The sequence below is a fragment of the Cygnus atratus genome, chromosome 3, assembly GCF_013377495.2.
Source record: "Cygnus atratus isolate AKBS03 ecotype Queensland, Australia chromosome 3, CAtr_DNAZoo_HiC_assembly, whole genome shotgun sequence".
Lineage (NCBI taxonomy): Eukaryota > Metazoa > Chordata > Aves > Anseriformes > Anatidae > Cygnus > Cygnus atratus.
In genome coordinates, this window is record NC_066364.1 from 82,588,762 (window position 1) to 82,615,536 (window position 26,775).

Consider the following 26,775-nt stretch of genomic DNA (forward strand, 5'->3'; position numbering starts at 1 on the left):
ATTTACAGCCTTTCTTCCACCCACATAAGTCTACTTATTTCAGACTGTACCACTGGCTGTTGAGCTTGGTGCTGGGACCACTGGATCTGAGCGTACGGCCTGTCATGTTGTCTAGGACAGACAACGTGGCTGTAGACCTCATCGGTCTTTAGAGCTATGACTCCGGAGTTGTCTACCCCTTGGATGCTGAACTCCAGCTGTAGCTTCACATGAGCCACCCTGGCACAGATACGCAGCACAAACATGTTTGCTCTGCCCGTGCAGTTTGGCTCAGACTGGAGAGCAGAGGTGCTCAGGCAGGCGCTGCCCCACTTTGTGCAGGCAGCCAGCAAGCTGCGCCAGCATGGACACCGCACAGCCCCTCCAATGCAGCACCTGCAGGAATACACCTTACCTTCTCAGCACATCTCGCTGTTTCAGGGTTTCTTAACACAGATGAAATGACAAGACTTGCACTTGTAAATGTGCTTGGTTGCAGGGTCTATGAACTCAAGTCAAGCCCAGTTTGGGGCAGTCTGCTTTACTGTTCACTGCAGAAAGGCCTTGTAGAGGCTTGCTGGAAACAACTCTCACCACAGTGACCAATGCCTTTTATTTTTTGCCTCTTCTCAATAACTGAACTCTTAGGCTACCGAGTTTTATCTCTAAGGCCTTGGCTCCTGCAAGCACGTCTCAGCAGTACTGTCAGCTCACCACTCTGCCTGCCTGTTTGCTTCAGGACAGCAGCAGTGGACCTTAAAGCTGCCTCCAGGATAGTTGTCTCGATGATTCTTCTGTCCTCTGTGTGATGGCAGACAGTGTACACCGCTGAGATCCTGCTTGCCTGCAGTTCCCTGCACACTTCTAGAACCCACCCAAAGCTCTCAAGCCCGATAATCCTAACGCACTGATATTATTTGTCAGGTATCTGAGGGACCACACACAGACCAGAGCCAGAGACACTCTCTTTGCAAGATCTTCTGACTCTTAGTTGTTTCAAAATGTAGAAATGACATGGCGAGCATTAAAAAGCAAGCAAACAATTATGAGGTTATTTTTTACTGGAGAAAGAAATGTTTTTTTGGACTTCGGAGCTCCAACTACATGAGTATCCCACAAAGTTTTTTAAAGAAATGACTAACTGTTCAAAGTGGATGTTTCATCATGTTGTTCTGTAGGCTTATTTTTCATTGATTTATCCAATTTATTACTGACTACTCCTATGGTAGGTAAACCTGCTCTACTGAACTTTCACAACAAATTAAAAAAAGAGAAAAAAATAGGTATCTAATTTAAAAGGCCAGAGAGAGTGATGAGCATGCTCCTACAGTCAAAAGAAATCAAATAAAAATATGCAGCAAGCTGGGGTTTACCCTGTCTGACACTAAATGCAAAGACACAACGCAGATGATGCACATGAGAATAGAGCATGAGGAGAACTATGCTAAAAGGGAATGCTGCAGCACTCGGAGTAACGCCTTCCTAACACCTCGCAGCTGGGGATCTAGAGGAACTAGCAAAGCCAGCAGAGCATGGGAAGTCTTTTTGGCTTGAAGGGCAAGGAGAATACACAGCCCCAGGCTGTTTGCACTCACTTGATCGCAAAACCAGAAACCCACAGAAGTAAAGAAGAACAAGAGCACTGCCAGGCAGCAACAGAAACGCTCACAAAACACAGTGCAGCAGCCACACTACCCGTATTCCTGTCCAGCTTTAACCAGCCTTCTGTTTGCATTGTACATAATGCTAGCAAGAGACAAAACAGCCCATTTGCTTCACTGAGATTCATTTGTAAATACTGGATGGCCAGGTAATAAATTTCAAGCAGAGTAAGCCTAATGGGCAGGGCTGACTGTCCTGATCTACTGGATGTAAAACCAAAACAAAACAGGTCTTTCTCAGTTAAACCAAAACACCAGGCTTCCAAAAATGCAAACCCTGTACCATGATAAATACACACTGTAAGTTCTGCATGTTTCAAGAGCAGTATGTCCCCTGCCACCTCCCCACCCAGAGGAAAAGAAGGAAAAAAAAAAGACAATGAAAAAGGGAAAGCTGCTATCTTGGAGAAATGTATCAGTCATCAAACTGTTCTAGATTTGATTAAAGAGGGAGACCCTGGCCAATAGCTCCTAGCAAAAAACAGTAAATACATTTTCAGTCTGTCTTTTGGAAGACAAGCTGTAATAACTTCACAGCAGAGTTTTGACAATCCAACTGGCTTTCTATACTGTGAGAAATAAAAACAAAAAAGGAATTTAATTGTCAATACAGCTCTGTAATATCTATTGAGACACATTTTCTTCACATCTTGACTCATCCACCTGTGCTTATACATCTAGGTTGTGTTTTTATCTTACCTTTATAATGTTAGCTAGTTTTGGAAATAATCCCATTGAAGTCAACCGGATTAGCAGCATGAGTATTTTCAGGATTGGATCACACAGCTAATAACATACCCAAACTTTTGGGAAGCAGATATTCTCTGTTAAATATGAGGGATAATATTTAAGACAGAAATACGAATTCAGATGGAATATACAGGTATTCTGCTGCATATACTTTCAGTATAACATTTATCCGTCTGAGCTTGCTTGAACCCCGCTGGATGACGAAGCTGAAGGAGCCGTGTTTCAAGTTATTTGACACTTGAGACTGTGCTCAATTTACTAATAGCGATATGATACTGAACACCACGGGGACAGTAAGAAAATTAAGCAAATTATTAGAAGATGACAGTTAGGATTGGCAATGGTCTAAAGTGCACATGAGGGACAGAACTGTAGCTCATACAAGAGCAGCATTCTATCAGTGGAAACTCTCAATATAATGTTTGCTTGAGTGAAAAGATGCAATTCCACTAAATGTCAGACAAAGTATCTTATCTCAAAAGGACCAGATGCACCATTACATAACTTCAAGAGACGCATTTAGATAAAAGTTCAAAAAAAATGACTGACTGATTATAGCATGCTTTTTGTGCTGTGCAGTTCTGTAAAGATAAGATGCAACTGTCATTAACAGAAATTGCAAATGTACAGATCCTGTCTCAGTGATCAGATTGGAGAGGCAACTCTACTATAGCAAGATTTTTGAAAACAAATGAGATCATCATGATGTACTTTAAAGCGTATAGAAGTCCAGTACTTACTACACAGTGTTCTTATGGGAGGATAATTTAGGTCACACAAATAAATAGAAACTACAGTTTTTAAAGACACAGTTTGAGGAAATGATCATTTCCCTTTACCTGAGAGGGAAAATAAAAATAAAATGTTCCCAGCAGCATTCAAGAACCTCATGAATTGTGGAAAAGTTATGGTTTGGATCTGTATCCCCTGAAATGGAGGCCAAAAGTAGGAGGAGGAATAATCTTGTAATGAGTGGCATCACCTTCCAAGGGCTGCCCTTGAGCTGACAGGAATAGTCCTCCACATATACCTGGGACGAGACTTTTGAGTAAAGAACTAGATAGATTGCGTCCCAATGATTTTACCCCTGAGCAATCAGAGGATTGCTCCTCCAAAATTACCACAACCCCAAATTTCCTCCAAACTTCCCTTTGTGATGCATCTCTCAGTACTTGAGGATGCCATATTCTGCTTCCAATTTTTGTCATCTTGAAGAGACTAGGAAGAAACAGAGGTTAGGTTTTATCAGAGACTATTTGTCACAGAAGACAAGAGGAGGAGAAGGTGGTAGCGAAGAATTCTAACTACCGCTTTTGGCTCCTTTTTTCTTTGTTATAAGGTGGAGAGTCTGAACAACTAAATTAAAACCCTCGGGATCTCTTAATTCAGTTCTGTCCTGTCTGGTGATAACAGGCAAGACAGACAGCAACATTTCATTCAAGTGCGCTCCTGCAGCTGTCCTGCTGCAAGCTTTAGACAGCTGAGTCCAAAAAACTAGTTCATACAAAGACAAAATATTGGCTAGCCAGTTTTTCAAGGTCCTGTATACGGGCCAGGGCCATCCCAAGCACAAATACAGGCTGGGCAGAGAAGGGATTGAGAGCAGTCATGAGGAGAAGGACCTGGGGGTGTTGATTGATGAGAAGCTGAATGTGAGCCAGCAATGTGTGCTTGTGGCCCAGAAAACCAACCGTACCCTGGGCTGCATCAAAAGCAGTGTGGTCAGCAGGGCGAGGGAGGGGATTCTCCCCCTCTGCTCTGCTCTCATCAGACCCCACCTGGAGCACTGCGTGCAGCTCTGGGGCCCCCAGCACGAGACGGACAGGGACCTGTTGGCAATAGTCCAGAAGAGGGCCACGAGGAATATCAGATGGCTGGGGCACCTCTCCTATGCAGACAGGCTGAGGGAGTTGGGGTTGTTCAGCCTGGAGAAGAGAAAGCACAGGGGAGACCTTACAGCGGCCTTCCAGTACCTGAAGGGGGCCTACACGAAAGATGGGGAGGGACTCTGTCAGGGAGTGTAGGGACAGGACAAGGGGGAATGGCTTTAAACTAAAAGAAGGTAGGTTTAGATTAGGTATTCAGAAGAAATTCTTCACTGTGAGGGTGGTGAGGCACTGGCACAGGCTGCCCAGAGAAGCTGTAGGTGCCCCATCCCTGGGGGTGCTCAAGGCCAGGCTGGATGGGGCTTTGGGCAGCCTGGTCTGGTGGGCGGTGTCCCTGCCCGTGGCAGGGGGTTGGAATTGGATGACCCATAAGGTCCCTTCCAACCCAAACCATTCTGTGATTCTTTGATTTTTAGTTAACGTGAAGAAAAAGTGTATCTTTTGTCTGTTTTGTTTCTCCTGAATAACTGTAGTGTTCTTAATTTCGGAAAAATTTGGAATCCAATATACTTAGATTGTAAGTATGCGTAATGTAGATTATTCATGTTTACCAATAAAAAGCATAATTTTACTTATCTATTCCATCTTCAGATGCTTAATAAACCTTTTTCAGAATAAGAGTCATAACTCTCTGACATCTCATACAGCTAATTTGACTGTTGATTTGATAGAATAATTAGCAGAATAAATGAACAGGCAACTTATCTGTAATTATTTAAATGTACTTGATAATTCATACTTGCTACAACTCTGGTGTACTTTAGAAGTCAGTTTACCTGTAATCTATTTTGGCCCTCTTGTATATTTAACGTCTCAGGTGCATCAGGTAAAAACCTAATTCCTCAGATAAAACAGGTCACTGTTTCTAAACTGATAGCGTCGGTACAGTTTATCTAATTTTCCAATTAGCTTAGATTATGTAGATACAATCATTAGTTTCTGATTTATGACCCCAAGGGATTAAGAGGAACATAAAGAGGAAGCTGCCTGAAAAGGAAATGGTGTTGTTTCGTAGTCTTGTCTGGTAGCTGTCACTTCTGAAAGCATTGCAAGGCACTGTTGGGAGTCAGCAAGAACAAATCATTGATCCTCTGCAGCGCAGATGATTAGATAAACTTTTGCTATTCAAAACACCGCCTGAAGTAACTTCATGTAAGAAGCAAAGTCAGATAACTTTTACACATGAGACTGAGCTTAATTTACCAAGAATTAATGTCTTCCTGAACAAATACAGTGGTGATGACATCAGGTATTATTTTCCCAGTCCTCCTTCAGAGTTTTTTTTTTTGTTGTTGTTGGTTGGCTTGTTTTGTATGTTTTTTTAATGTAAAGAAAAATCAAATGCCTTTCTGAAATCGTACTTTGCGTTGGTGAAAGAAATCACACAAGGAATGCAACAGACACAAAGAAAACAGGAAAGACGAGAGCAAATTCACACTTGCTTTTTTGTTTTCCCACAAATAATTACGTTCTAAAGCCATTCAGCCTAATTTGGTCTGAATTTAGAACAATCAGAAGAATGAAGAATCCAAAAAATATACTGATTTAAGAAGCAACTGAAAAAAAAATCTTCTGCTAGCAGTTCTTACACAGCTAACTGTAAGACAGAAAATCATGGCCGTGCTTAGGAACTTTTCCTCACCATCAGTTGAGTCACAATTTTATGTAGGATTTTTAGGGATAATACTTTCAAGGTGTCACAAGCAAGATAGAGCAAATGACTACTTATAGAGGATCTGGATACTGGGGTTCATTTAAGAACCGATCAGGTGACACTTTTCTAACTACTTGATTATTTTGCAAGCACACTCCCTTGCTCTCCACTTCCTGCAGGGAGGTGGCTGCTGGCCTGGGATGCTAGCACAGGAAGTTGGGTCTGTCCCTGCTGTGTGGTTGCTCACCATTGCTCATCTCGAGCATCACCATCCCCCTGGCCTCCATCTCCTCACAGCTCCTTGACCTCCAGGATCTTGCCCCACTCCTAGGATCTTTCCTCCAGCCAGGAACTTCACCTTATTTTCAGGCCTACTTATTTTTTATTTTTATTTTTTTCCCCCAGATCATTTCTTCCCAGCACACCTTCTTTTTTTTGGCACACCAAGACTCACTTTTTTTCCCCTCAATCTAAGCAGTTTGTATGCAGAAGCACAACATGTGAGCAGACTCCCAGCTGGTGGTTCTGACTTCATCTCCAGTAACTGGAGGACTCTGGACGTGCCACTTTTGTTTAGCCCTGGTGTTCATAACCAGCACCGTAGATCAGGTAGACCAGTTACAGAGAGCAAGCAGCAGGCATTGAGAGCTCAAAATCTGGACATTAACTACCTCACACGTACACCCACTTACATGTCACTTCTTAGTACTGACAATTTAAGCTATTTTCTAGCCTATGACACAACAGTAGTCAATATTGGCCCGATTCCACTTCTAGTGAAGACAATCGGATTAATTTTTACTTGTTACAATAATGTCCCATAATAGAATTTTCCAAGGGCTGATTATTGCACATAAACATATTTTTCTGAAATGGTTCAGCTAATCCATTACGGTTGTTCGTCCACTGGATTCAATTATTCATGTGTGAATAATAAAGCTTTTCCAAAAATGTTGTTAGCAATGAAGAGCTGCAGAAGTATATTTTGGGCTGATTAGAGGTTCTGCTTGTACTACAAACCTCATGTTCCTTAAGAGAATTAAGGAGCAAAAAAGCATTTTCAAACTTCGCTGAAACTACTTGAGGCAGTCATGGAGCAAATGAAACATGATTTTTTTTTGTTAGTTCTTGCTCTTCATTAATATTATGGTTGATAATTTTTATATGATCAATTTATTTTAGTTACATTAATAAGCTACCTGGTCAAGTAACTAGAGACTAGAATATAGCGCCACGTCGCCTTTGTTGTTACTAGTGCAATCCACAGGCAGCAATTAATCAGAAGTAGTATGCAATTTTAGGTAGCATTGAACAAACCCTTTCTCAACAAACATTTTAGAGTAGATGTGTATATTTTGCTGACTAACAATAGACTTAAACGTGTCATTAACTTAAATATATACTTAAATACACTGCCCAGCTGTAGCCCAAAGATACTGCCTGACTTGTTCAATGGTCACAAAACATCTCAGGCAAGAGCCTGGGAATGCTGCGAAGATACTTCATCAATTGCGGCAATCACTGACTGAGTGTCAGTGAAAGCGAAAGGCAGAAGTTGTACAGACAATCACACAGATCTCCCATATGAGATAAAAAGTTCAAAGTGAGACTGAAAATTTTACCTTTACCATTTTCCTCTGTTAGTACTCCCCTAAAACACATTTTGCAGGGAAAATGGTACTACAAGCCTTTCTATAATTCTTTCAGGTTCACCAGCTTGATGAAAGACTTGTTTATACAGTTTTTGCACCATTTTATCAGTTTACAAAATTTACCAGAAAAAAGCTAGATCAGCGGAAAGGTTATTTCACTGATGCAATTTTACACATCGTTACTATATCTAGGAAAGTAATACCTCTCTAGGAAAGCAGTAAAGATTGTGGCTGCCCTGGTCCTAAGAAAATGAAGAAAAAAAATTATTGAGAACGAAAATCTGAAAGCCACTACTATAAAAGGAGACTGGTAAACTTTTAAGGAAACCATCACTATTAGTGTAACAGTTTATATCCCTGTCCAGAAATAATGCTTCAGAGCAGCAAAAATAAAATAAAATAAAATAAATAAAATAAAATAATTGTGAAAGCAACTAAACAAATTTACATGTTCAGTAAGTGTTTCAAAAAAAAAATATCATCAGCTCAAAGAACTGCAGAAGGCATATTTACTAGTCAAACATAGTAATACAATCAAGAAGAAACTTGATAGCAGCAAAAAGGGAAAAATGGTAACAGGAGCTTATTGATAACACTACTAGTAGTAGTTCAGCAAAGCTTTCAATGTTTCTAGTTAAGCACATTCATATGTGATGCTGCTAAGCCAGAGCTTCAAACAGAAGAGGGAGAGGAAGGGTGTTTCTCACCCGTGGGCTCCCAGTCCTTATCCACCTCGACCTCCATGCTGCACCCCCAGCCTCTGACTCAGTCTCTTGACTGAAAGTCATTTCTCAGGCCCAGCTCCCAGCCTCTTGTCCCTTGTCTGCTCAACAGCCCTCAGCTCTATTTTCCTGGCACATCATACAATTTCTCTCCTCCTAACTGATTTTGCAACTTTCTCAACACCTGCGTAGTCTCCATCTTCCCATTTCAACAAACCTGTCCTGCAATTTAACCTGCCTGGCTTCCTCCCTTAGCTAATTTCAGTTTTCCCTGGGATCATTGTTATTCAGCATCTTCCTTCCTTCCGACACCTCCCTAGCCTCATTATCTCTCCGTCACAGCCTCCTGCTGGTTCCTCATCCTCCTCACTAACTGGCTTTCAGTCTTGCTAGTGTTTCTTTCCAGTTTCAAAACAAGCAGCCATGTCCCTCTGGGTCCAGAGCAGAGCCACTCAACCTCCCAGCCTCCTCTTTCTTGGTCCAATCAACTCCCATTAAACCTCTGGGCCCAGATCCTGTAATACCTGCCTGAATTTCAGTGGCACTCCGCAACTATCTGGGTCCCTTAGCTGAGGTATATCACCGCACAAAAGCTCAGGGAATGAAGTGTGACAGACAGAAAAGGACTTTCTGAAGAATTACTTCTATGCATGCATGAATTGCAAATTTTCAATGGATTATGGCTGTATTTGGCATGTATTAATGACAACAGTTAAAGATGTATCCCTGACAAAATCTAGACCTGTTCAAAGAAAAGATCAGAATAGGCCACTCTGAGTGAAAAAGCCTTACTTTTTTAAAACTCATTTTTTCAGGGAGGCTGTACACTCACATTTACTTGCCTTCGGGGTTTAATTTCAGACAAAAGCAGATAGCTGGCATAGATTTCAGCCAAAATGATTAGTGTTTTGGAAAACTTGCAACCCACTTGAAACACAATTTTACATGGGAAATGCTGAGCAAACTTAGCAATAGACTGTGCCATCAGTCTTGTCCATAATGTCAAAGCTCAGACTCTGGCAAATATTAAAAATTTGACGGCAAAGGCACAAGGATATATGCAACTATAAATGTTATTCCCTAGGTAATGTACACAGCATATGAAAATCTCTCCTCCTAATGCAGAAAAACTACTTTTAAAGACAATATTAGCACTGTTTCTTGTCAGTGATGGCAAGTCAAGAAAATTACAACAAAACCCAGTAAGTCGCATAAGAGATTGATTTCTAGTGTCCAGCTTATAGATGAAGAGAAGAATTCTCCACATATATTGTAAAAGCAAATCTGACACCTTTGTACATGTGAATCCTCATGCTGTTTTTTCAGAGAAGCTGTTAAAAGTTAAATTATTATTTCAGCTTAGACTCAGATGCCCAAGAAAAGAATAATGCTAACAGTTTTGTTGTTGTTGTTTGTTTGTATTTCCTCCTTTTTCTTCACAGGGACAGAATAGCTATAAATCCAGTTATATCTACCCCAGTAACCTTGCATAAATATTCTCCAGTGAGCTGAGCTACTATATGTTAAGTACTCTGTACAGTAACGTCACACAAATGTTTCTACGCCTCCAGGACTCTATCAAGCAAGAGGTAAGAAGGGCAAAGACTCTGGCATTATAGCTCAAGGTGAGTATTTGCCAGTCTACAGGGACTTGCTCAAGCTTGGAAAGCTGTGGAGTTGTTGGGGTTTAGTTTTGTTTCTTTTTACTGAGGTAGTGAAATCAGGGAGTGGAATCAAGTTCCATCCCCAGCTCTGCTGCAGATTACCGGTGCAACCTTTGGCTAGTAAGTTTATCTGAATATAAACATAGTCACACAGGCTGACAGAACACATGGTGTCTTCCGGGGGGGGGGGGGGGGGGGGGGGGGAAGAGAAAAAAAAAGATTTGCTAGAGGAAGGAAATGTGGAGATTTTATGTAGTACATTACAGGCCTGATGGCACAAACAAAAATTATGCACAACTCCTGTCTGAAGTGTCCAGATCTTCAGGTAGTTCCTCTCCTCTATTACAGTAAAAAATCAAAGAGCTAGAATAGTTCCTGCTTGTTACAGTTCTGTGTGTATAAACCTGCAATAAATGTCATCTTCTATGGTAAAGGCAGGATTATTATTGATGTTTAAGGTGTGCAGGACAGAGCAGTGAAAAAGTCTGTATATAACTAATTAGGTAAAGACACAAATAGCTGGAAAAAAGTTTAATTTCTCAAGAATTATTTTTTTCTTGGAGAAAGAAGTATGTTATATGCAGGTATGATCACAAGTATCACATTAAAAGGGTTAGCTTCCAAAAGTACCCCAAATATACACAAAAGGTTTTGCCTGCTCATCACATTTTATCTGTTGTTAGTCTTTACCCTACACAGTTCTGTGTGTGAATATGCTCCTCTGTGTCAAGTCTGTAAATAAATATGGAAAAACAGTATTTTTATTTTCACTTGACTTGTACACCTGGAAAAGAAAACATGAATCTGTAGACAGAATAAACTGAATGTGCAGCCTACCACACAGAATCACAGAATGTTAGGGATTGGAAGGGACCTTGAAAGATCATCTAGTCCAATCCCCAACAGTTTATAATCCCCAATCAGTTTACAATCCCCACACAGTTTATAGTTGCATTGTGTGCCTGTTATTTTTTCCACAAATGCTTCCCCTTAGAACTAGCTTGTCACTAATAAAGGCTTGGTTACTAAATAAAGGTAGATTCTGCCAATATCCATTTATCAACACATAAACTAATTACCAACTGCACAACTTTTAAATTCCAAACCAATGGTTGAGGTTTGCATCCTTTTTTTAATTACAGCGAGACGAATACAAAGAAACTGCACTTGTACAGCACTGCTCCAGCCTCACACTAATAGAATTGGAGATGCATTTGTACAGCTTAGGCAAGCAAAACTAACAGCCACCTGACTGTATTTGTACAGTATCAAAAGCAAGCTCTGGAAATACTGTAGAAACCTGCTGCATCTTTAGCACAACTGCTACACCAGTGGAACAGGTGCTCCTATATGAATAATGCAGCGTACTGGCTTGAGCGCATGCAAAGGTTCAGTAGGGAGGAAGCTGTAAACATGCATGTAGAAAATACAGGGGGAGGTATGTGAAAAGATATGACAACCATGTACGGCTAAATCTTAAGCTTTTCATTGCATTTCAGGTATTATTAGATGTGAGTCTGAATGTACTCAAACAACTTACACTTGAACTGAGCTGCTGAATAATGAGCCCCTGCTAGCTACAAGGTGACTGACTCACTCACACTGGATGGCTTGTTTGAGTGAGAAGATAACTGCATGCTTGATAGGCCGAAGTACCACGTCTTTCTAGAATAGAAAGACCTACTTTAGACCTACTTTATTCTGTGATTTGCTGTAAAACTGGCCCTGGTGGTTTGCTGATTCAGAACCACAGTTCTGTTACTCTAAAAATCAGATGAGTTTTTAAAGAGACCATATGTGACTAATCAACAGCCCAGTCTGCCTTTTTACAGGCCCTTCCCTGTAGGTAAAGCCAGGATGCAACAGAAAATGTGTAGTGACAACTTGAGCAAGTTTTCTGCTGTTGCAAAACTGCAGAAGCCCTACCCCACTACTGCAGGCAGCGCGAATGCGTGGGCCTGGACAGGCCTGGCGCTCCCTGCTCCTCTACTCCCCAGCTCCACTCAGTACGTACTCTTTAAGGGGGCGGCCTGACCCTCAGGTGCAGCTACACGGGGACATTTTCTGATAATGAAAACCCATGGGAGCCGTGTTTCCACGTGTTTCCCCAGTGAGGACTCAGCTCTTTGCATCATTAGGTCCTACGCATGTGCCAAAGCATTTTCCTTCAGGAAAGTACTCAGACTAAAATGACAGGGTTCTGTGCTTGTTTTGCCTCTTATGTGAAAAGCTCAAGACAGATTATTATTTTAGGACTGCATATCAGATCTCTTTGACAGTTGCCCTGATTTATTAACCTATAACTCTGGGGTAAGGGAATTGGATACTTATATCAGATGTCAACAGGGGCCAAGCATCTAATATCCTCAGGCTCTTCTGAAACCCCAATGTGCATCTCTCAGCTAATTGAAAGCAGATTCTCTTCTACTGCAACTCGTGAGAGAAATTTCTTTTTTTCTCTGTACAAATATTCCTCTGGGCTTCATTTTATCACCACATAAAAAATATGCTAGTAAATGACAGTAAGACAAAAATAATCCAAATGCATACAAAAAATACAATGATAAAATTAACAGTGAGGAATCACATTTGAAACACAAAACTAGCCTCAAAGTTCAATGCAGGCATGCTACATGAGTTAAGATTTACTTCATCATGAGAAGACCAATCCTATAATGAAATCTTAAAAACTCCAACACAACACACACCTCCTTCTCCACAAAGTCATTACAAAGGACGTTCAAAATTATTCATAAGTTTCTGACATTCTGCTGATATTTAGAAAGTATGTTTTTTTAATAGTAATTAATAACTATCAACCTAGGACTGCTTCCTTTACCCTACGTTGTGCATTACAATTAGTGAACTCTAAAAGTACAGGCTCCACGCCCTGAATATGACCAACAGCAGTCTCACATGGTCATTTTTGCTCCATACCACTGACTATTACAGCCTTTATCAATCCTGAGACTGCTGGGGAAGAAAAGATACCTCCAAAAAGACAAATAAGCTGCATCATGGATGAATTACTTCTTCAAAATGGCATCAGACTGTAGAGAGTCCTCAGCACTGGTGGTTGGTAAGAGGCCTTACTGTACATCCCTCAACTCTCTTGCTTATGACAGAATTAAAATACAGAATTTTAATAGATACAATCTTCAATAGCCTTATGCTATTGACTTTCTGTGCCCATAAATCTATCCCTCCCCAGCTGTGGTGGGTATTTCAGGATATTATGTGCTATCCCCTTGTAATTCCTTCTGAATTTTGCTTTTTCTTATTTAAATGGCAGACAAGAGGGACTTGGTCATTCTCATGACACTATCAGGGAGTTTCTTTAGCAGTTTGTTTCCCAACACATTTGTTCAAAATTATCATTTTTTAAAAATAAGAAAACCAGAACTTACAACCTTGAAACAACACAATCATCACTGAAATCAATAAAGGCAATAACTTTTTTTTTTTAAATTAACGCAAAGCATAACTGTTGAGGATAGCTATTTCAATGAAAAGAAGTAACATTTATAGTAATACACTTGTGAGAAGACAGAAGAGTCATCAAAACTCTGGCAGTCCCTCTGCCAGCAAACTATCAGAAAAAGAAAGCTCTACATCTCCACTTGTTGGCATCAAAACAATACTTTTTTCCTTATTATACGCTCAAAGGGTATAGGAGTACTTTTTCAATTAAATTACCTGTCCCAGTGATCTCCAGTCTAGGCTGGCACTCCCAATGTACACATGCTGTTTATCAACAATCCAGAAAGATGACTGAAGGCGACCTTCATTATATGCTGACATGTTCATATACAGCACTTCAGCACCTAGAGATTTACAGACACAACAACAAAAAATACTGTTTAGAAGTACAGAAGTTACAGACATTAAAGAAAAGAAACTTCACATTTCAGGGTCTCAGCTATCAAAGCTACAAAGGGACATAATTAAACATATCATTAAGGCTTAAAGTCAATGATAGACAGTCTTACTGTCCCACTATTTCAGACCTTAATTAACGTATATTCCAGAAAAACAGGTGTAGGGAACATCCCCATGTGTTATTCTCTCTGCTTATTTACCTCCCTTTTTAGAATCATGTAATTGCTATTTTTTCAAGCACTGTATGCTCCTAAAACCCTTTTTAAAGGTCTATGCTGTAACTCTAACCTGTTACATATTATAATGACCTCTGAGATATAAAACCCAACTATATCCCCAACCTGAAAAGCAAACTCTTTTCCCTTGCCCTGTGCAATGCTCTGAGCACAAAGCCGGCAGTGGGTTACCGCATGGAACAGACATCGATGAGAGGACCCCACAGGGAACATTAAGGAGTGAGGAAAGAAATAGAGACCTGAAGTACGCTGAAGCTATGCTCAATGCTACTCATCTGTGACTTTGAGCCTGCCACTTTGTATTGAATGGTTTTCTTAAGGATTAAAGTCTGCTGAAATCAAAGGACCTACTTGCAGGGTTAAAAGCTGTTGGCTCCATCACATGAGTAAAAATGTCTGAATCAGCCCCATCAGTATGTTTGCAGCACTAAACACAGAATATATTCAATATTAGATGAATTCATGGGATTTCTCACATCATTATTTTTCTTTCAGTGCTCCAGTGTTTGTAAGATTAGGTGATTAATCTGAATTAATTATTGCTCAAGGTAATTTAAAGTAACCCAATCTCTTTTTAGTTGTCACAGTAAGTGGGGAAGAGAAGTGACAGTAAAGCAGACTGGAGGGCAGCTATCTCCCATTAAACATTCATGTGATCATCAGTACCACGAATTCCCATAATGTCTGAATATGAATCACAATGTTAGAATTCCAGTATACTTCAGGAACTAAAATATTTTTTATTTAACTTATTTCTGACCTTCTAAGAAATATTTGACTCAGTTTTAAGCTGTAATTGCCAGTGATAAATATTCCTTTTCATTATCATTATTATTGTTATTATTATTATTAAAATTACAAATCTCTCTTGAATGAATGGTTCCAGAAGTTCAAGCATCAGGAAAAAAATAGATATAGTAAGGCACCAAACTTGCAACACAGGACTTTAAGCAAGAAACAGTTTGGCTCATGGTCACTACAGTTACATTTCATGCTACCCAGCTACATTTCCCATTTTTTACAGGTATCATCTAACCACATTCATCTAAGCTTGGAAACAAAGGAAAGGTTGGAAACAAAGCGTTACTCCTTTGAATGTGTTGCTGTTTTCAATCCATGCATTAATGAGTAGAACTGTGCTAATTAATGAGATAATGCGCGTGAACTGGTAAAGAAACCAGAAAACACTATAGCAGGTGTTAAATGGTTTAAATTGTTTTCTGATGAATAAACAAAAGCAACTCCTCCTACTAGCTGAGGAAAACTGTTCTGTAAAGTGCTGAACTTCTAGCTGATTACCTGAAAACTGTGTTTAAAAATCAAGTTTAACATAGCAGTTTGCCTTGATCATATTTTCTTTGCATACATCCAATTTGCAACATTAAACAGCAGTAAGAATTTAACACCCACAACACACCTACAGCAAATATATTATAAATGAAGTGTTAGCATTTTCATATAGGAAAGGTAAAACTGCACCAACAATGATCTTTCTTCTCATAACTGAGAGCCTAAAATAAAAACATTTAAAATATTTTTGAAATATTCAGTGCTGAATAAAAATGTTGATTGCCAAAGTTACAACAGAAAACTATTTTACCAACAATATTAACATTAAAAATAGCAGACATCTTCAGTAACCTGACATAAAATTCTAGGTATAAGACCCCAGGGTTTGGGAGCAGTTCACATATTGGCATAACTGGTGGGAGAGGACTATCACTCTAAAATATAATCTAGGCTTCAATTACCAAAACAGAGATTATAGCCGTGCAGATGATACTGCTAGCATACATACCATTAAAAACAAAACCTGGAACCCAATTTCTTTTCCTTTTGGAAACAGCCAACTCATAAGGCTGAGGAAACAGTATCTCCAAGTTAATTTAAAAAAAAAAAAAAAAAAGAAAAAAAAGTTGTGTGTTGCAGGGAGCAGCTGCTGTATAGCCTATTAATGAGCCCTTAACTTTTGATGAAAGGAAACATGCATCAGTATTGATAACTGCCTCTGTTCTAGAAGCTCTTGAGATGTTTTGTTAAAATAGGCTTGTCAGGCCTTCAACACAATCCATCATCCCTAGCGTGGTCCAGTTCCCATGAGGAAATTAAATTGGACCGATCAATATGTGAAGTCATAACAGAACTCTTTATCTTGCTGCAGTCTCAATTACACAACGCTGGGGGTCTAGTGAGTTCAACCAGAAGGCACAATTTGTAGGTTTGATTGCTGATGTAGATGCCAGACTCTTAGAAAATAAATCCAACAATTTTGGTTCACTGAACATTAAAGTGCAGGATAAGAGCTTAGAGAAAACCAGTGCTGTCACTCAAAACCTGAGTGGATTTGCCTATCCCACAAAATCATGCACTGTGAAGGCTGGGCCAGAGTGCCCATTTCTCACAGGAAGAAAGAATACTGCAGGGATCAAAGCGTGCTTAAGTGACAGACATTTCTCTGAGTAATACTTCTTCTAGGCAGAGAGGTTTGCATCCTCTAACAGGGTGATGACTGATGCTGGCTGGGGCACACAGCAGGACCCTGGCCTTGGGAGCCTGGGCCTTCTCAGGCCGTGTGGGGGGAATGTGGTCCCTGAGGGGTGCCAGGCTGCTGCTCCGCCTCTTGCTCTGCCTTTCAAGGGGGGAGAAATAATACAGAAGGCAACAGGAGTACTTCAAAAAGACTGACCTTTCATCCATTTCCCAAAGGAATCCCAAAGCAGAAGCATGGCACAAGAAAATGTGATTTACCATTTCTAGCGTTGCAAAGTGCTGTTTGGTCTAGCTGCCTGCTCCCAGGTAACTTGATAACACTAACAATGTTATCAAGGCCACAGGGCAGGCTTGACTTCTAAACAGGAGCTTAAGGTCAGGGCTTTTTCTGCATACTTCAGTCCAAACACTCTAAGCTGTTAGTGGGAGACTTTAATCAGGGGCTTATCGTACAGGTGCTCTATTAGGAAAAACCTTGTGTCATCCAGAAGCACATCTTGGTGCATCTGTGTTACAGCATATGCTAGCTGGGGATTTTACTACTGCTGTGGCAAGGTCACCAGGTGGCTACACAAACTGGGAGACTTCTGTCCTGGAGGCTGCAGCAGGCCGGGGTTCACAGGGCTGCTGCTGTGCCTCCAGAGCCACATCTATGAGGCCGACTGCAGGAGGTTCACCAGGAGCCTCTGATCCCACGTCTGTGTGCAGCCTGGAATAGTACCAGCTTGTCCTGGTACAGAGGCAATGTCACTGAGCCAAATCACCTCTCTGGTGGATACAGTAAAACTTTTTTTGTAAAGAAGACTGAGAAAGAGCAACTGCTTAGGCTGCTATTATCACAGCTGCCTTGAAAGCAAACATGCAAATTCTGCCCGCAACAGTTTTCAGCAGCGCCAGTTCCAGGCTAAACTTGCAGTGGAGTTAGCAAACATAACGCCCAAGGAACAGAAGCTTCCTTTGCTTGTACCACGGCTAAAATTGGCCTTCTGTCTTCACAACTCTCTTACTCTCACTGTAAGTCTTTTTAAAACTAGACAAAGAAAAATTGGAAGGGGGAAGGATTTAAGGACTGAGATGAGAACAAGGCAGAAGTATCTGGGAAGCTGCAGCAACAGTGAAGAATGATTCACAACAGGCAGAACAGTGATGAGAGAGAGCCCTGACCACATCAGCCCTGACAGGAGGGAGCTGTGCTGCAGCAGACAGGCAGTGGAGAGGGATGCAAAGCCTGATGGCACATGCTGGGACAGCAGAGCCCCAGGAGAACAGGCTGTGGAGACAGGCTGGGCCCAATTGCCCCCTGCTAGACACAGGGGAGTTGTAAAGGTGGAGGAGATGAACAGGCGCTTTTTAATACTTCTCCTTCTCCATCTTTGGAAAACAGGGCCTGTTATGTGCAGGCCATGGGAGCACAGCAGGCAATGGGAAGGGGGAGCTGCACAGAGCTGTTGGTAGGCAGGGGATGTGGGGAGATTGTAGAGGGCTCCCAAAGGAGGAGGGACAGCAGGATGCAAGGAAGCTCTAGTACACAAAATGAGTATAGTCAGTGAAAGCAATGCTGTTTATAGCTCTCTTGTATATTTGCAGTTTGTACCTGACCAATGCCCCTGCAACGCATCCAATCCCCTGCTCATCCTTCAGCCACCATTCCCCACATCACATCATCACCAAACTGGCCACAGTAGAAACAGCTGCTCTCCTCGGCTTACCCCATTCTTGCTCTCCCTTCACTCGTCATCATGTGCCTATCCTTTGCTCATGGCACTGTTGTTTTTTTTTTTTTTTTTTCCCTCTCCTAATTCTGCGTATTCCCAAGCAAACACTCCTAGTAATATGACCTTTAAAAAGGAATCTGAGAACCTGAGCCATGGCCTATTTGTTTCACCCTGCTGCTGACAGTCTCTTGGCACACAAATATACACATTTTGATCTATACATTTTGGACAGTGGCCTCAAGCTGAAGTCAAGAGCAGGCTTACCTTGTCCAGACCGTGAACCCTAGAGCTCACAAGAGTACACACACTCGGGCACCTTGCACAGCCTCTCTGGGAGGCTACCACGCTGGTGGGAGGCAGCACGTGCTGCACTTACCGTGGTGCCATGCACCAGCTCCACTCCTGCACCTATGCTGAGTCTTCAGAGCAACACAGATGCAGGTAATACTTGTATTGCAAAAATAGCACAATATCATGTGCTAACTCAAAGATCAACAAAAGATCCATTATTATCCCTAAATCCCAAACTTATTAAAAAAATTTGCTCACTAGAAAATATGAATGTGAGTACACACACATATATGGATGTATACATTTTCAAAGTGAACACCTCATTCCTTACATTTTGCAGTAGATGCTTCCATTTTACTTATTTGCTTTCAGCTGCAAAACTTACTACAATGTACACTTACAAATAAAAATAAGTTTCATTTTACTGAGACACAAATCCAGAGTGTTCCATACCCTGCCAAGTGGCAGAGTACCTGCCCCATGCTGGACAGACACAAGTGACCGAGGCAGAGGATCATCTCCCCAGGAACTTTTATGCTCTTTTCTTAGCTGACTGCAGAAAGTCTGGAGTTGTTCCAGAAGCTCCATTAGTGTGACCTGCCAGCACTCAGAGGAGGACAAGTACAAAAGCAGAGGAATGCACAACTTGACAACACAGTTATTTTTACTATGTCTCTGAATGATTAAAAGGCAAACTAGAATATTTACTATTTCTTGCTCTTTATGGAATATTGGATTTAAAATGCAATTTAAAAGTCTGCCTGGCCCCAGAAGGATTAATGATACAGACTTTGAAGAGAAAATACTCAAGGACTTTTAGGGAAATCTCCGATGGTAATACCTTCACCACGAATTGGCTGTTTTGCTTACACTCTCCTCCATTCCTCATCTTCCCCCCGCCCCCTCCTCTTCACAGGACTGATCCTACCACTCTGGGTGTTGTTATTCATTCACCGTATTATTTGCACTCTGGGTGCTGTTCATCACCTCAATTTCATACTAATAATAAAAAAAAAGCATAAATACTTTAACAACTCCGTATGCTACTGGCACACACACATACAAAAATGAAATCATAGGTACTCAAAGAAACTGTGTTCTCTTACAAGATCAACCAATACCCAAAGAGCCTTCCTAATAGAACTAGTGTCCATACCACCTTGAGCTTATATTGCCTGCCCTAAAGTGTAGCACTCAAACTGTATGCTGGACAAAAACGCCTTCCTTCGGTATGAAATTCCCACTCACTCCCAACATACAGCCAGCCATACACTATGTGCACATGCAGCTTCTCAAAACAATACAAGGCCCCAAAGCTATTGCTGTCTGCAGTAAGACGAGGCTGTTTCTCATGGAGTCATGTTCATGAAAAATTACTGGGTTGTTACTGCCTTCCTTTACATCATGTGTGGTCACCGATACAAAGACAGCTTTGAGGAAATCAGTGCACACGAGAGGGATCTCCAGCTGCAGCTCCGTGGGCCCCTCTGGGCCATTGCTGGAGAGATGCAGGTGCCTGCAGCAGCCTCTGGAGTTGAACTGGACGGGCTGACAGGCTCAGGGCTGTGGCGTGGATGGTTCAAGGGGAACATGCAGAAAGCACTCTGCTCCCTGCACGCTGCCACCACTCGGCTCCACTGGCACGCTCCCTAGCCAGCTCACTTGTCTGAGCCTGGCTGTAGCTTGGAGGAAAGGCTGCTCGGGGAGCACTTCCCTGAGCAGATGGGCTGCAGCCAGGGATCTCCCTGCGGAGTTGCGGGTGTGGGAAGAGGGAGGTCTCTGTCACTGCCGGCTGACTTCCCAGCCCCCTCTCTTCAGGCACCGAGCCAGCTCCTCGCCTGATTCCCTTCCCTCCCCAGCAGACCATAACACACTGTCAGTGTGATCGGGGACAGCAAACATCCTCCACAATCACCAGTAGTTTTTGCTTTGTTTTGCACCCATTTAGTGCATTAAAATCATTTCTGTGAACCAGCACAGCCCCAGAAACTGCTCTATCCACCCAGCTGGGGAAACCAAGAGCTGAACATAGGGGCAGGAGTGAGCAGGAAGGAGGAGAAATAGGGACAAATGGAGCATTTCAAAACCCAGCTCCCTGTTTGAAAATAGAGTATTACAGAATTACAGCTGGCATGGTTACTTTTTTTTTTTTTTTTTTTTTTTTAATTAGCAATAATATTGGCATGAACAGATCTCATGTTCAGTGACTCTTCCCTCCACCACCTCCTCCTCCTGGGTAGCTTTTTGGGCATTCAAGGAATGAACCTGATCAGAAAACAGACCCAGGTTAAAAAATCAGTTAAGAAAAAAAAAAAGGTTATTTCAAATGAAGAACTATTCACAATCAGTCCAACTCACCACCTGGCTATGGTGACACAACTGAAGGCACAGCACAAGTATGAGTGGCTTGTGGTTGGGTGCAACAAGATGCAGTAACTGTTTAGGCCAGTGCTGCCATTTAAAGGTACATCCATGTGATCTCAGCCTCAGTTCCAAATCCTAGTATGTGTTTGCCTTTCATCTCGCATAACCATTTCCATCACGCAAACAAAGGAGATATGAGGGCAGTAATGGCATTTGCTTGCAACGATGTTTCCCACGTGCTTACACCAGGGTTTCACAGTGAGAGAGAAGATCCAGAAAAGACCCATCAGGGGATCTGCATGTGTGCAGTTTGCTCATGGCATGCGGGACGGCAAATCCTTGAGAACAAAGGAAAGGTCAGAATTAATTTCTTTCAATTCCTTGTTTAACTTCAATGACATCTTGGGAGCTAGTTAGTTCCCAAGGCAACATATATCCAAACACATCCAGACACTGGCTTCCACAATTTCAAATGTCGGCCTTTGGTGCTAGTCCACGTAATCAAAATACCAATTTCTCAGCTAAGTACCCTGCTGTAGACAGAGTTCAGCATCAGAGCATTACAGCTCTCACCCATGTGAACACATTTTGCACTGACTGCTGTGCCCTTTTGATTTACTCAGCAGAAAATCCAACAAATAACCAAAATGCTTCCTGCCCCATGTCACAGGAGAGATGTAAGAGATGCCTGACAACATTTCTTTGTAAAACCTACTCATAGCAACTAAACACAATTTCTGATTCACTGAACAAAACACTGAAGGTCCATCTTAATACAGGGTGGGCAAACCATGCCAAATACGATTACAGGGAAATAAGAGGTCTCCTCTTCACCTGCAGAACAGATACAGCACAGGCACGCTCCACTCAAGCTTCCCCACAGATAGCAAGTAGCTCAGCTGATTAATCACATACATGCATGTTTAACTAAGCTATGCACTGAATTTTGGACTGCAAATATGGAAAGAACTCGTAGGACTCTAGACCTCTGGTCCTTCCAAAGACAGAAATCCAGTTTCCAGAGGACACTCACGTCTTTCTCATTCTGTAAGTCCATAAAGCACTGAGATTCTATACGGAAAACCACAAAACACAGTGAAGCCCTATATACATTAACAAACCAGTATTTAGAAACGGGAATTGAAGCCTGAAGTACCTTACTCCAATGCAGGATATATCACCACATTAATTTTAAAAGTAAAACAACCTTCTTAACACCATGTAAAACATTTTTATTAATAACCCGTGAAGCGTTTTTTGACTTTTATTATCATTTGCACTGTAATAGTTCTTTCCTTTCTTCTCCCTCTGTTTTCTTAAATGCTGTGGTGTATACTTGATTTTTTAGGTAAGATTTTTAGTTGTTAATTTAGAATTTTACATACTACATTTTCCACCAGAAAGCATCTATTCTACTCTTAATTACGGCACATACATGTTACAACCATGCCTTTGCAAGGCACAGGCTGCCACCCTGTATATTTTTGATACGCAACTACTCCACAAAATGCTAGCAGCCAACAGTACAATTCATTATATGAAATAAGTCAGGAAAGCTGACATGCTTCAACTCTGCTCTTTCCCACCTGGACTTGCTGTTCTGAAGCCAGTGATTTCTGTACTGTATCTGCTAGAGAAACCCTTACTGGCTGGGACAAAGTTTAGGACTCTGATTTTAGGCTATTTGTAAAAGGAAAAAAAAAAAGTCTTAATGCAAAAGAATTCAGAGTATCTTCTAAAGATCCAAACAGTTTTTCCTTGCCCTCTAATAATTATATTAGAAGTATATTCATGCCTTTGTTAAGGGGCTTTACTGCATGATGCAGCAAGCATGAGAGACATCCTCACATTTTGCACAGATGTGACACTGACATCAGAATCAGTATTTTTCAGATTTTTACTTCTTTTAGAGCTACTTAAGGTATTTCATATCAATAATCATAGATTTTTAAATAAAACTTTGAATAGTAAGAGAACTGATGATCAGTTCAATTCTTTTCCCTTAGCAGAACTCAGCATTTTTCCTAGAAAAATGGTAATTTAAATTACATTTTCTGAATATAAATCTGTTTTGTGAGTCTGATGATTCAGTAAAGTCTGTAAGACAACAAGTGTACAACAAAGTTTGACAGAATATATATATAATCTTAATTTCCATATTTTTTTGTTCTCCATTATTGGAGAGTAGGCTGTTCATTTACTAGATGAAGCTATAAATGTGATTGCTTTACAGATTGGGAAAAGTAATTTTCTTAGCTGATTCAGACGACAAAGCACATTACCACTTAAAGGAAGACTATTACACTATCAGTAAAGGCATTACTAAAGTTGGATTGTGGCTTTTTCTCTTTGCCTAATTATAATTGCATAAGTTTTTGCTATAAAAGAAAGTTATTTTAAATACAATAAAGAGATTAGTAAACTCACACACTGCTCCCCTCCACTTTCAAAGATTTTTTACTTGGATTAGCATTATGAAGAACTAGATTGATTCATACACTTCCTAGATGAAACATCCTAGAACACAGGAACATCTTTTTCATCTTAACACATGAAGAATGAGAATCACAGCCCTCTATGAATGAATATTTTAGGGTTAAATCCCTTAAAAAAAATGCAGCAACTATTTATCTCTGACTTTATCAACGTCATTTCATTCTGACATTTATATACTCTAAACCCTTCAGTATTAGCATCAGTCACTTCTAAATGTTGACTAGTAATAACAACACTTGTGCAATTGCTGACAAGATGTGGTCCTCAGACATCTGCAGTTCTGCTTTGGCTTTTGTCAGTCTCCTTCCCACAAAGGAGAAATCCCAGTTCTAGAAGGTGAGAAAGTGTGCTGCAGGGCTGGCAAGAAGGTAAGGGAGGACAGACTGTGCCTCCTCAGAGGGTGGTATTATTTGGTCCTAGCCCACTGGTTTTTATTTTTTACAATACCTTCATAATAGAATTGTCTTCCTGCACCTGCATTAACTTATGGCCTGAACAGCTCTGGAATATTATGTCCAGGCTACAAAAAGCCAGAAGAACAGGCTGACCTGGCCATGACTGTACAAGGAAAGAAGAGGCACAGCCAGAACCAACCAACCTGGGTCTGCCAGTGGCACAGTCATTTCCTTCTACTACTTCTCACTTCTCTAGCAGCATCTTTCCCCAACTCTTTCCTTTGATTCTGTCCTATTACCCTGCCAAGTCAGCCTTTGACTTTTCTAATTTTTTTTCCAGATAATTCCTATCTCAATTCCAATTATTTTTCTCTGCTTTCGTCTACTTTGTCACAAGCCCACCAAGAACATGCCTGGCCTTTTACCAGTATTCTTTTCTGATGTTTTCCTAATTAATTACTCACTTTTCTGTTTCTGCCCTTCTCTTTCATCTGATTCATTCCTCATAGATCTACCTGTTATTTCATTTCCCCCACTACTTTCCCTCAATGTCATTCTTCCTCCCTCTCCCTCGCTCTCTCCCACTTCAGGCTCAGTTTATCATTTCACTCTTGCCTTTGCCTACTAATTCACTGTTTCATGTATCACATATATTCATTCAGTTATTCATACACTCCCCCACTCTCCAATTAGTTGAGAAACATTTTTTTTCTCTAACTACATATACAGCATGATATATTCTCCAAGCCTTTAAAAAAAAAAAAAAAAGGAATGAAAATATTATTTTTCTTGGAGTTTTACAGGTATTCACAGTTTTGGGTGCCCAGCTTGGTCCTTATTTTATTTTGCATGTCCTGCAGGTATTAACTCATGATATACAACCCAAAGGTATACAAAGAAGATTGCTTACAGTTTAGGGCTCTGGGAATTGTGTTTTTTTTTTTTTTTTTTGCTTTCCTATTCCAAACAACAACTGAACCTGGGTCTAAGGTTCTTAATAGAACAAGGCACTTTTATAGCCTCTTCTTTTATAGAAGCATATGCAGAATAGACACTGCAGCTCTGCTGGAACTGACTGAAGTGACTCATGCTTGATTTACTATTGCTCTGGCCATCTCTTTGAATGCATTTGTGAGGGCTTCAGCATTCTGTTTTGGTTACAGAGATGCTTCATACATTAAAATGGAGAAATTTTAGAGACAAATTGACATTCCTTAGTGGCACAAGCAGAAAAATCCACACAATGAACTGAGGAAAACTAAAAAGCATGTAGGGAAACAATGCTTTGTCTCTGGGGAAATACACAAGGGATACAAATCAATAGTTTGTCAGCTAGCAGCTTTTTAACACAGATTGACTTTCAACCAAACAGTCTATTTAAAACGTAGAAAGCAAAATAAAAGGAAGCCACAACTCCACACATTCTATGTTATTAGTTGAACAAAGGACACATGCAATGTACCATCAATATTTAAGTGACAGCACACTGAAATCACAGAGGAGTTTGGTGTCCTGCAGGATTAGATCAGAAGTATCATCTAATTTCTTCATTGTAAACATCTGCAACCATCTGTGAAGGACAGAAGTAAAGATCCTATTATATTATTCAACTAACAGAGCACCAGGCCTGTAGGACTTTCCTTACACTGGGGTCCCTATGAGAGTGGGGCCAGAAGGCAACACGTACAGCTCTAGTCCCAACAGTCACATCATGGACTCGATGCCAATCCCGTCAAGGCACTCACTCTAAAAGGCAGTAGAAAGCACTGCCATCACTTCAGAGGCCCATCTGAAGTCGCTAGCTGGACACCCTGCCGGGAAAGCCTGAGGGATGACAGAATAGAGAAAAGACAGAAGGGGAAATCAAGTAGATTTGGACTATAAAATGTGTGTAAAATGGAAATGTTAAAGACTTGAAGGTGACCATGACTGACTATTGACGTGAAGTATAATGAATGCACAGGCAAGCAGGCAACTTCTGCACAAAACCAATGAGAGATCAAACTGAAAGCAGTACCAGACATCAACAGGGTCATATGAAGCACAGGAGATGGTTCTGCTAGGGAGGGCCTTGGAATAAAGCAGACTGCTGCTGTAGGACCTCTCTCGTGTGGTGCAAAAGGCAAAATGGAGCAAATAAGGCTAGGTTTTAAGAGGAGGGAAAAAAAAAGAAAAAAAAGATAGTCTCATATTTTGAGTGGCTTAAAACTACCCAGAATGTTTGGATCCCACAGCTGATGTTCCACAAAGCTGCTCTGTATGAGAGAAGTCAGGGCAGGGCAGGCACAAATCTCAATTTCTGAGGACTTAATTTGAGCCCCTAGGGTCTATCTAGTCTTATTCACAATGACACTGATGTAAACTAAGTGCTACGCAATGATAAATACTCTGAAAAAAAAAAAATCAACAGATTGTGTCACAAATTGGCATCAAAATAAGTGGACGTCTTGGCACTTGTCTCTGTGTCATTTCTTCATCTGTAAAATGGGAACTAAGCTATTCCTCCACTTTCTGTGAGAATGATGAACATCTATTCTTGAATATTCATGAAGCACTCTTATTTCAGTGTTAACATCACAAGAAAAAAAAAAGGAAATAAATTTGTCTGCAGATTAGGTCTTGACGAGTGCTCATTAAGCAAAAGATGAGACTACACAATGAAAATGATAGCAAAATAAAATACTATATGGATACTTACATGAGCATAAGTACCTCTGCACAATGAATTTTATAGGGTTCAGTGGGAAGAAGTGTATCACATTCACCTAAATTCTGCATCATAGCGCAAACAGTTTAATGGCACAAAAGGTCAGGATGCAGAGGATATATTTTACATGCCATAAGTGACTGTTTCATGTTCATATTAGAGAATGCACCGAGTAGCAACTCCTGATTTATTTTGAGGAATGCATAGTATTGATTCAAGCTGCAACTACCAAAA

General features: G+C 40.8%; 1 protein-coding gene across 1 annotated transcript in view; it reads right to left on the minus strand.

Moving 5' to 3' along the window:
* Positions 1-26,775, minus strand: part of PLD5 (phospholipase D family member 5) — a 177,594-nt gene that overhangs the window by 25,587 nt on the left and 125,232 nt on the right. The window contains exon 6 of the mRNA XM_035560217.2: positions 13,665-13,792. Within this exon, the coding sequence (XP_035416110.1) occupies positions 13,665-13,792 (128 nt within the window). The remainder of the gene's footprint in view (positions 1-13,664; positions 13,793-26,775) is intronic.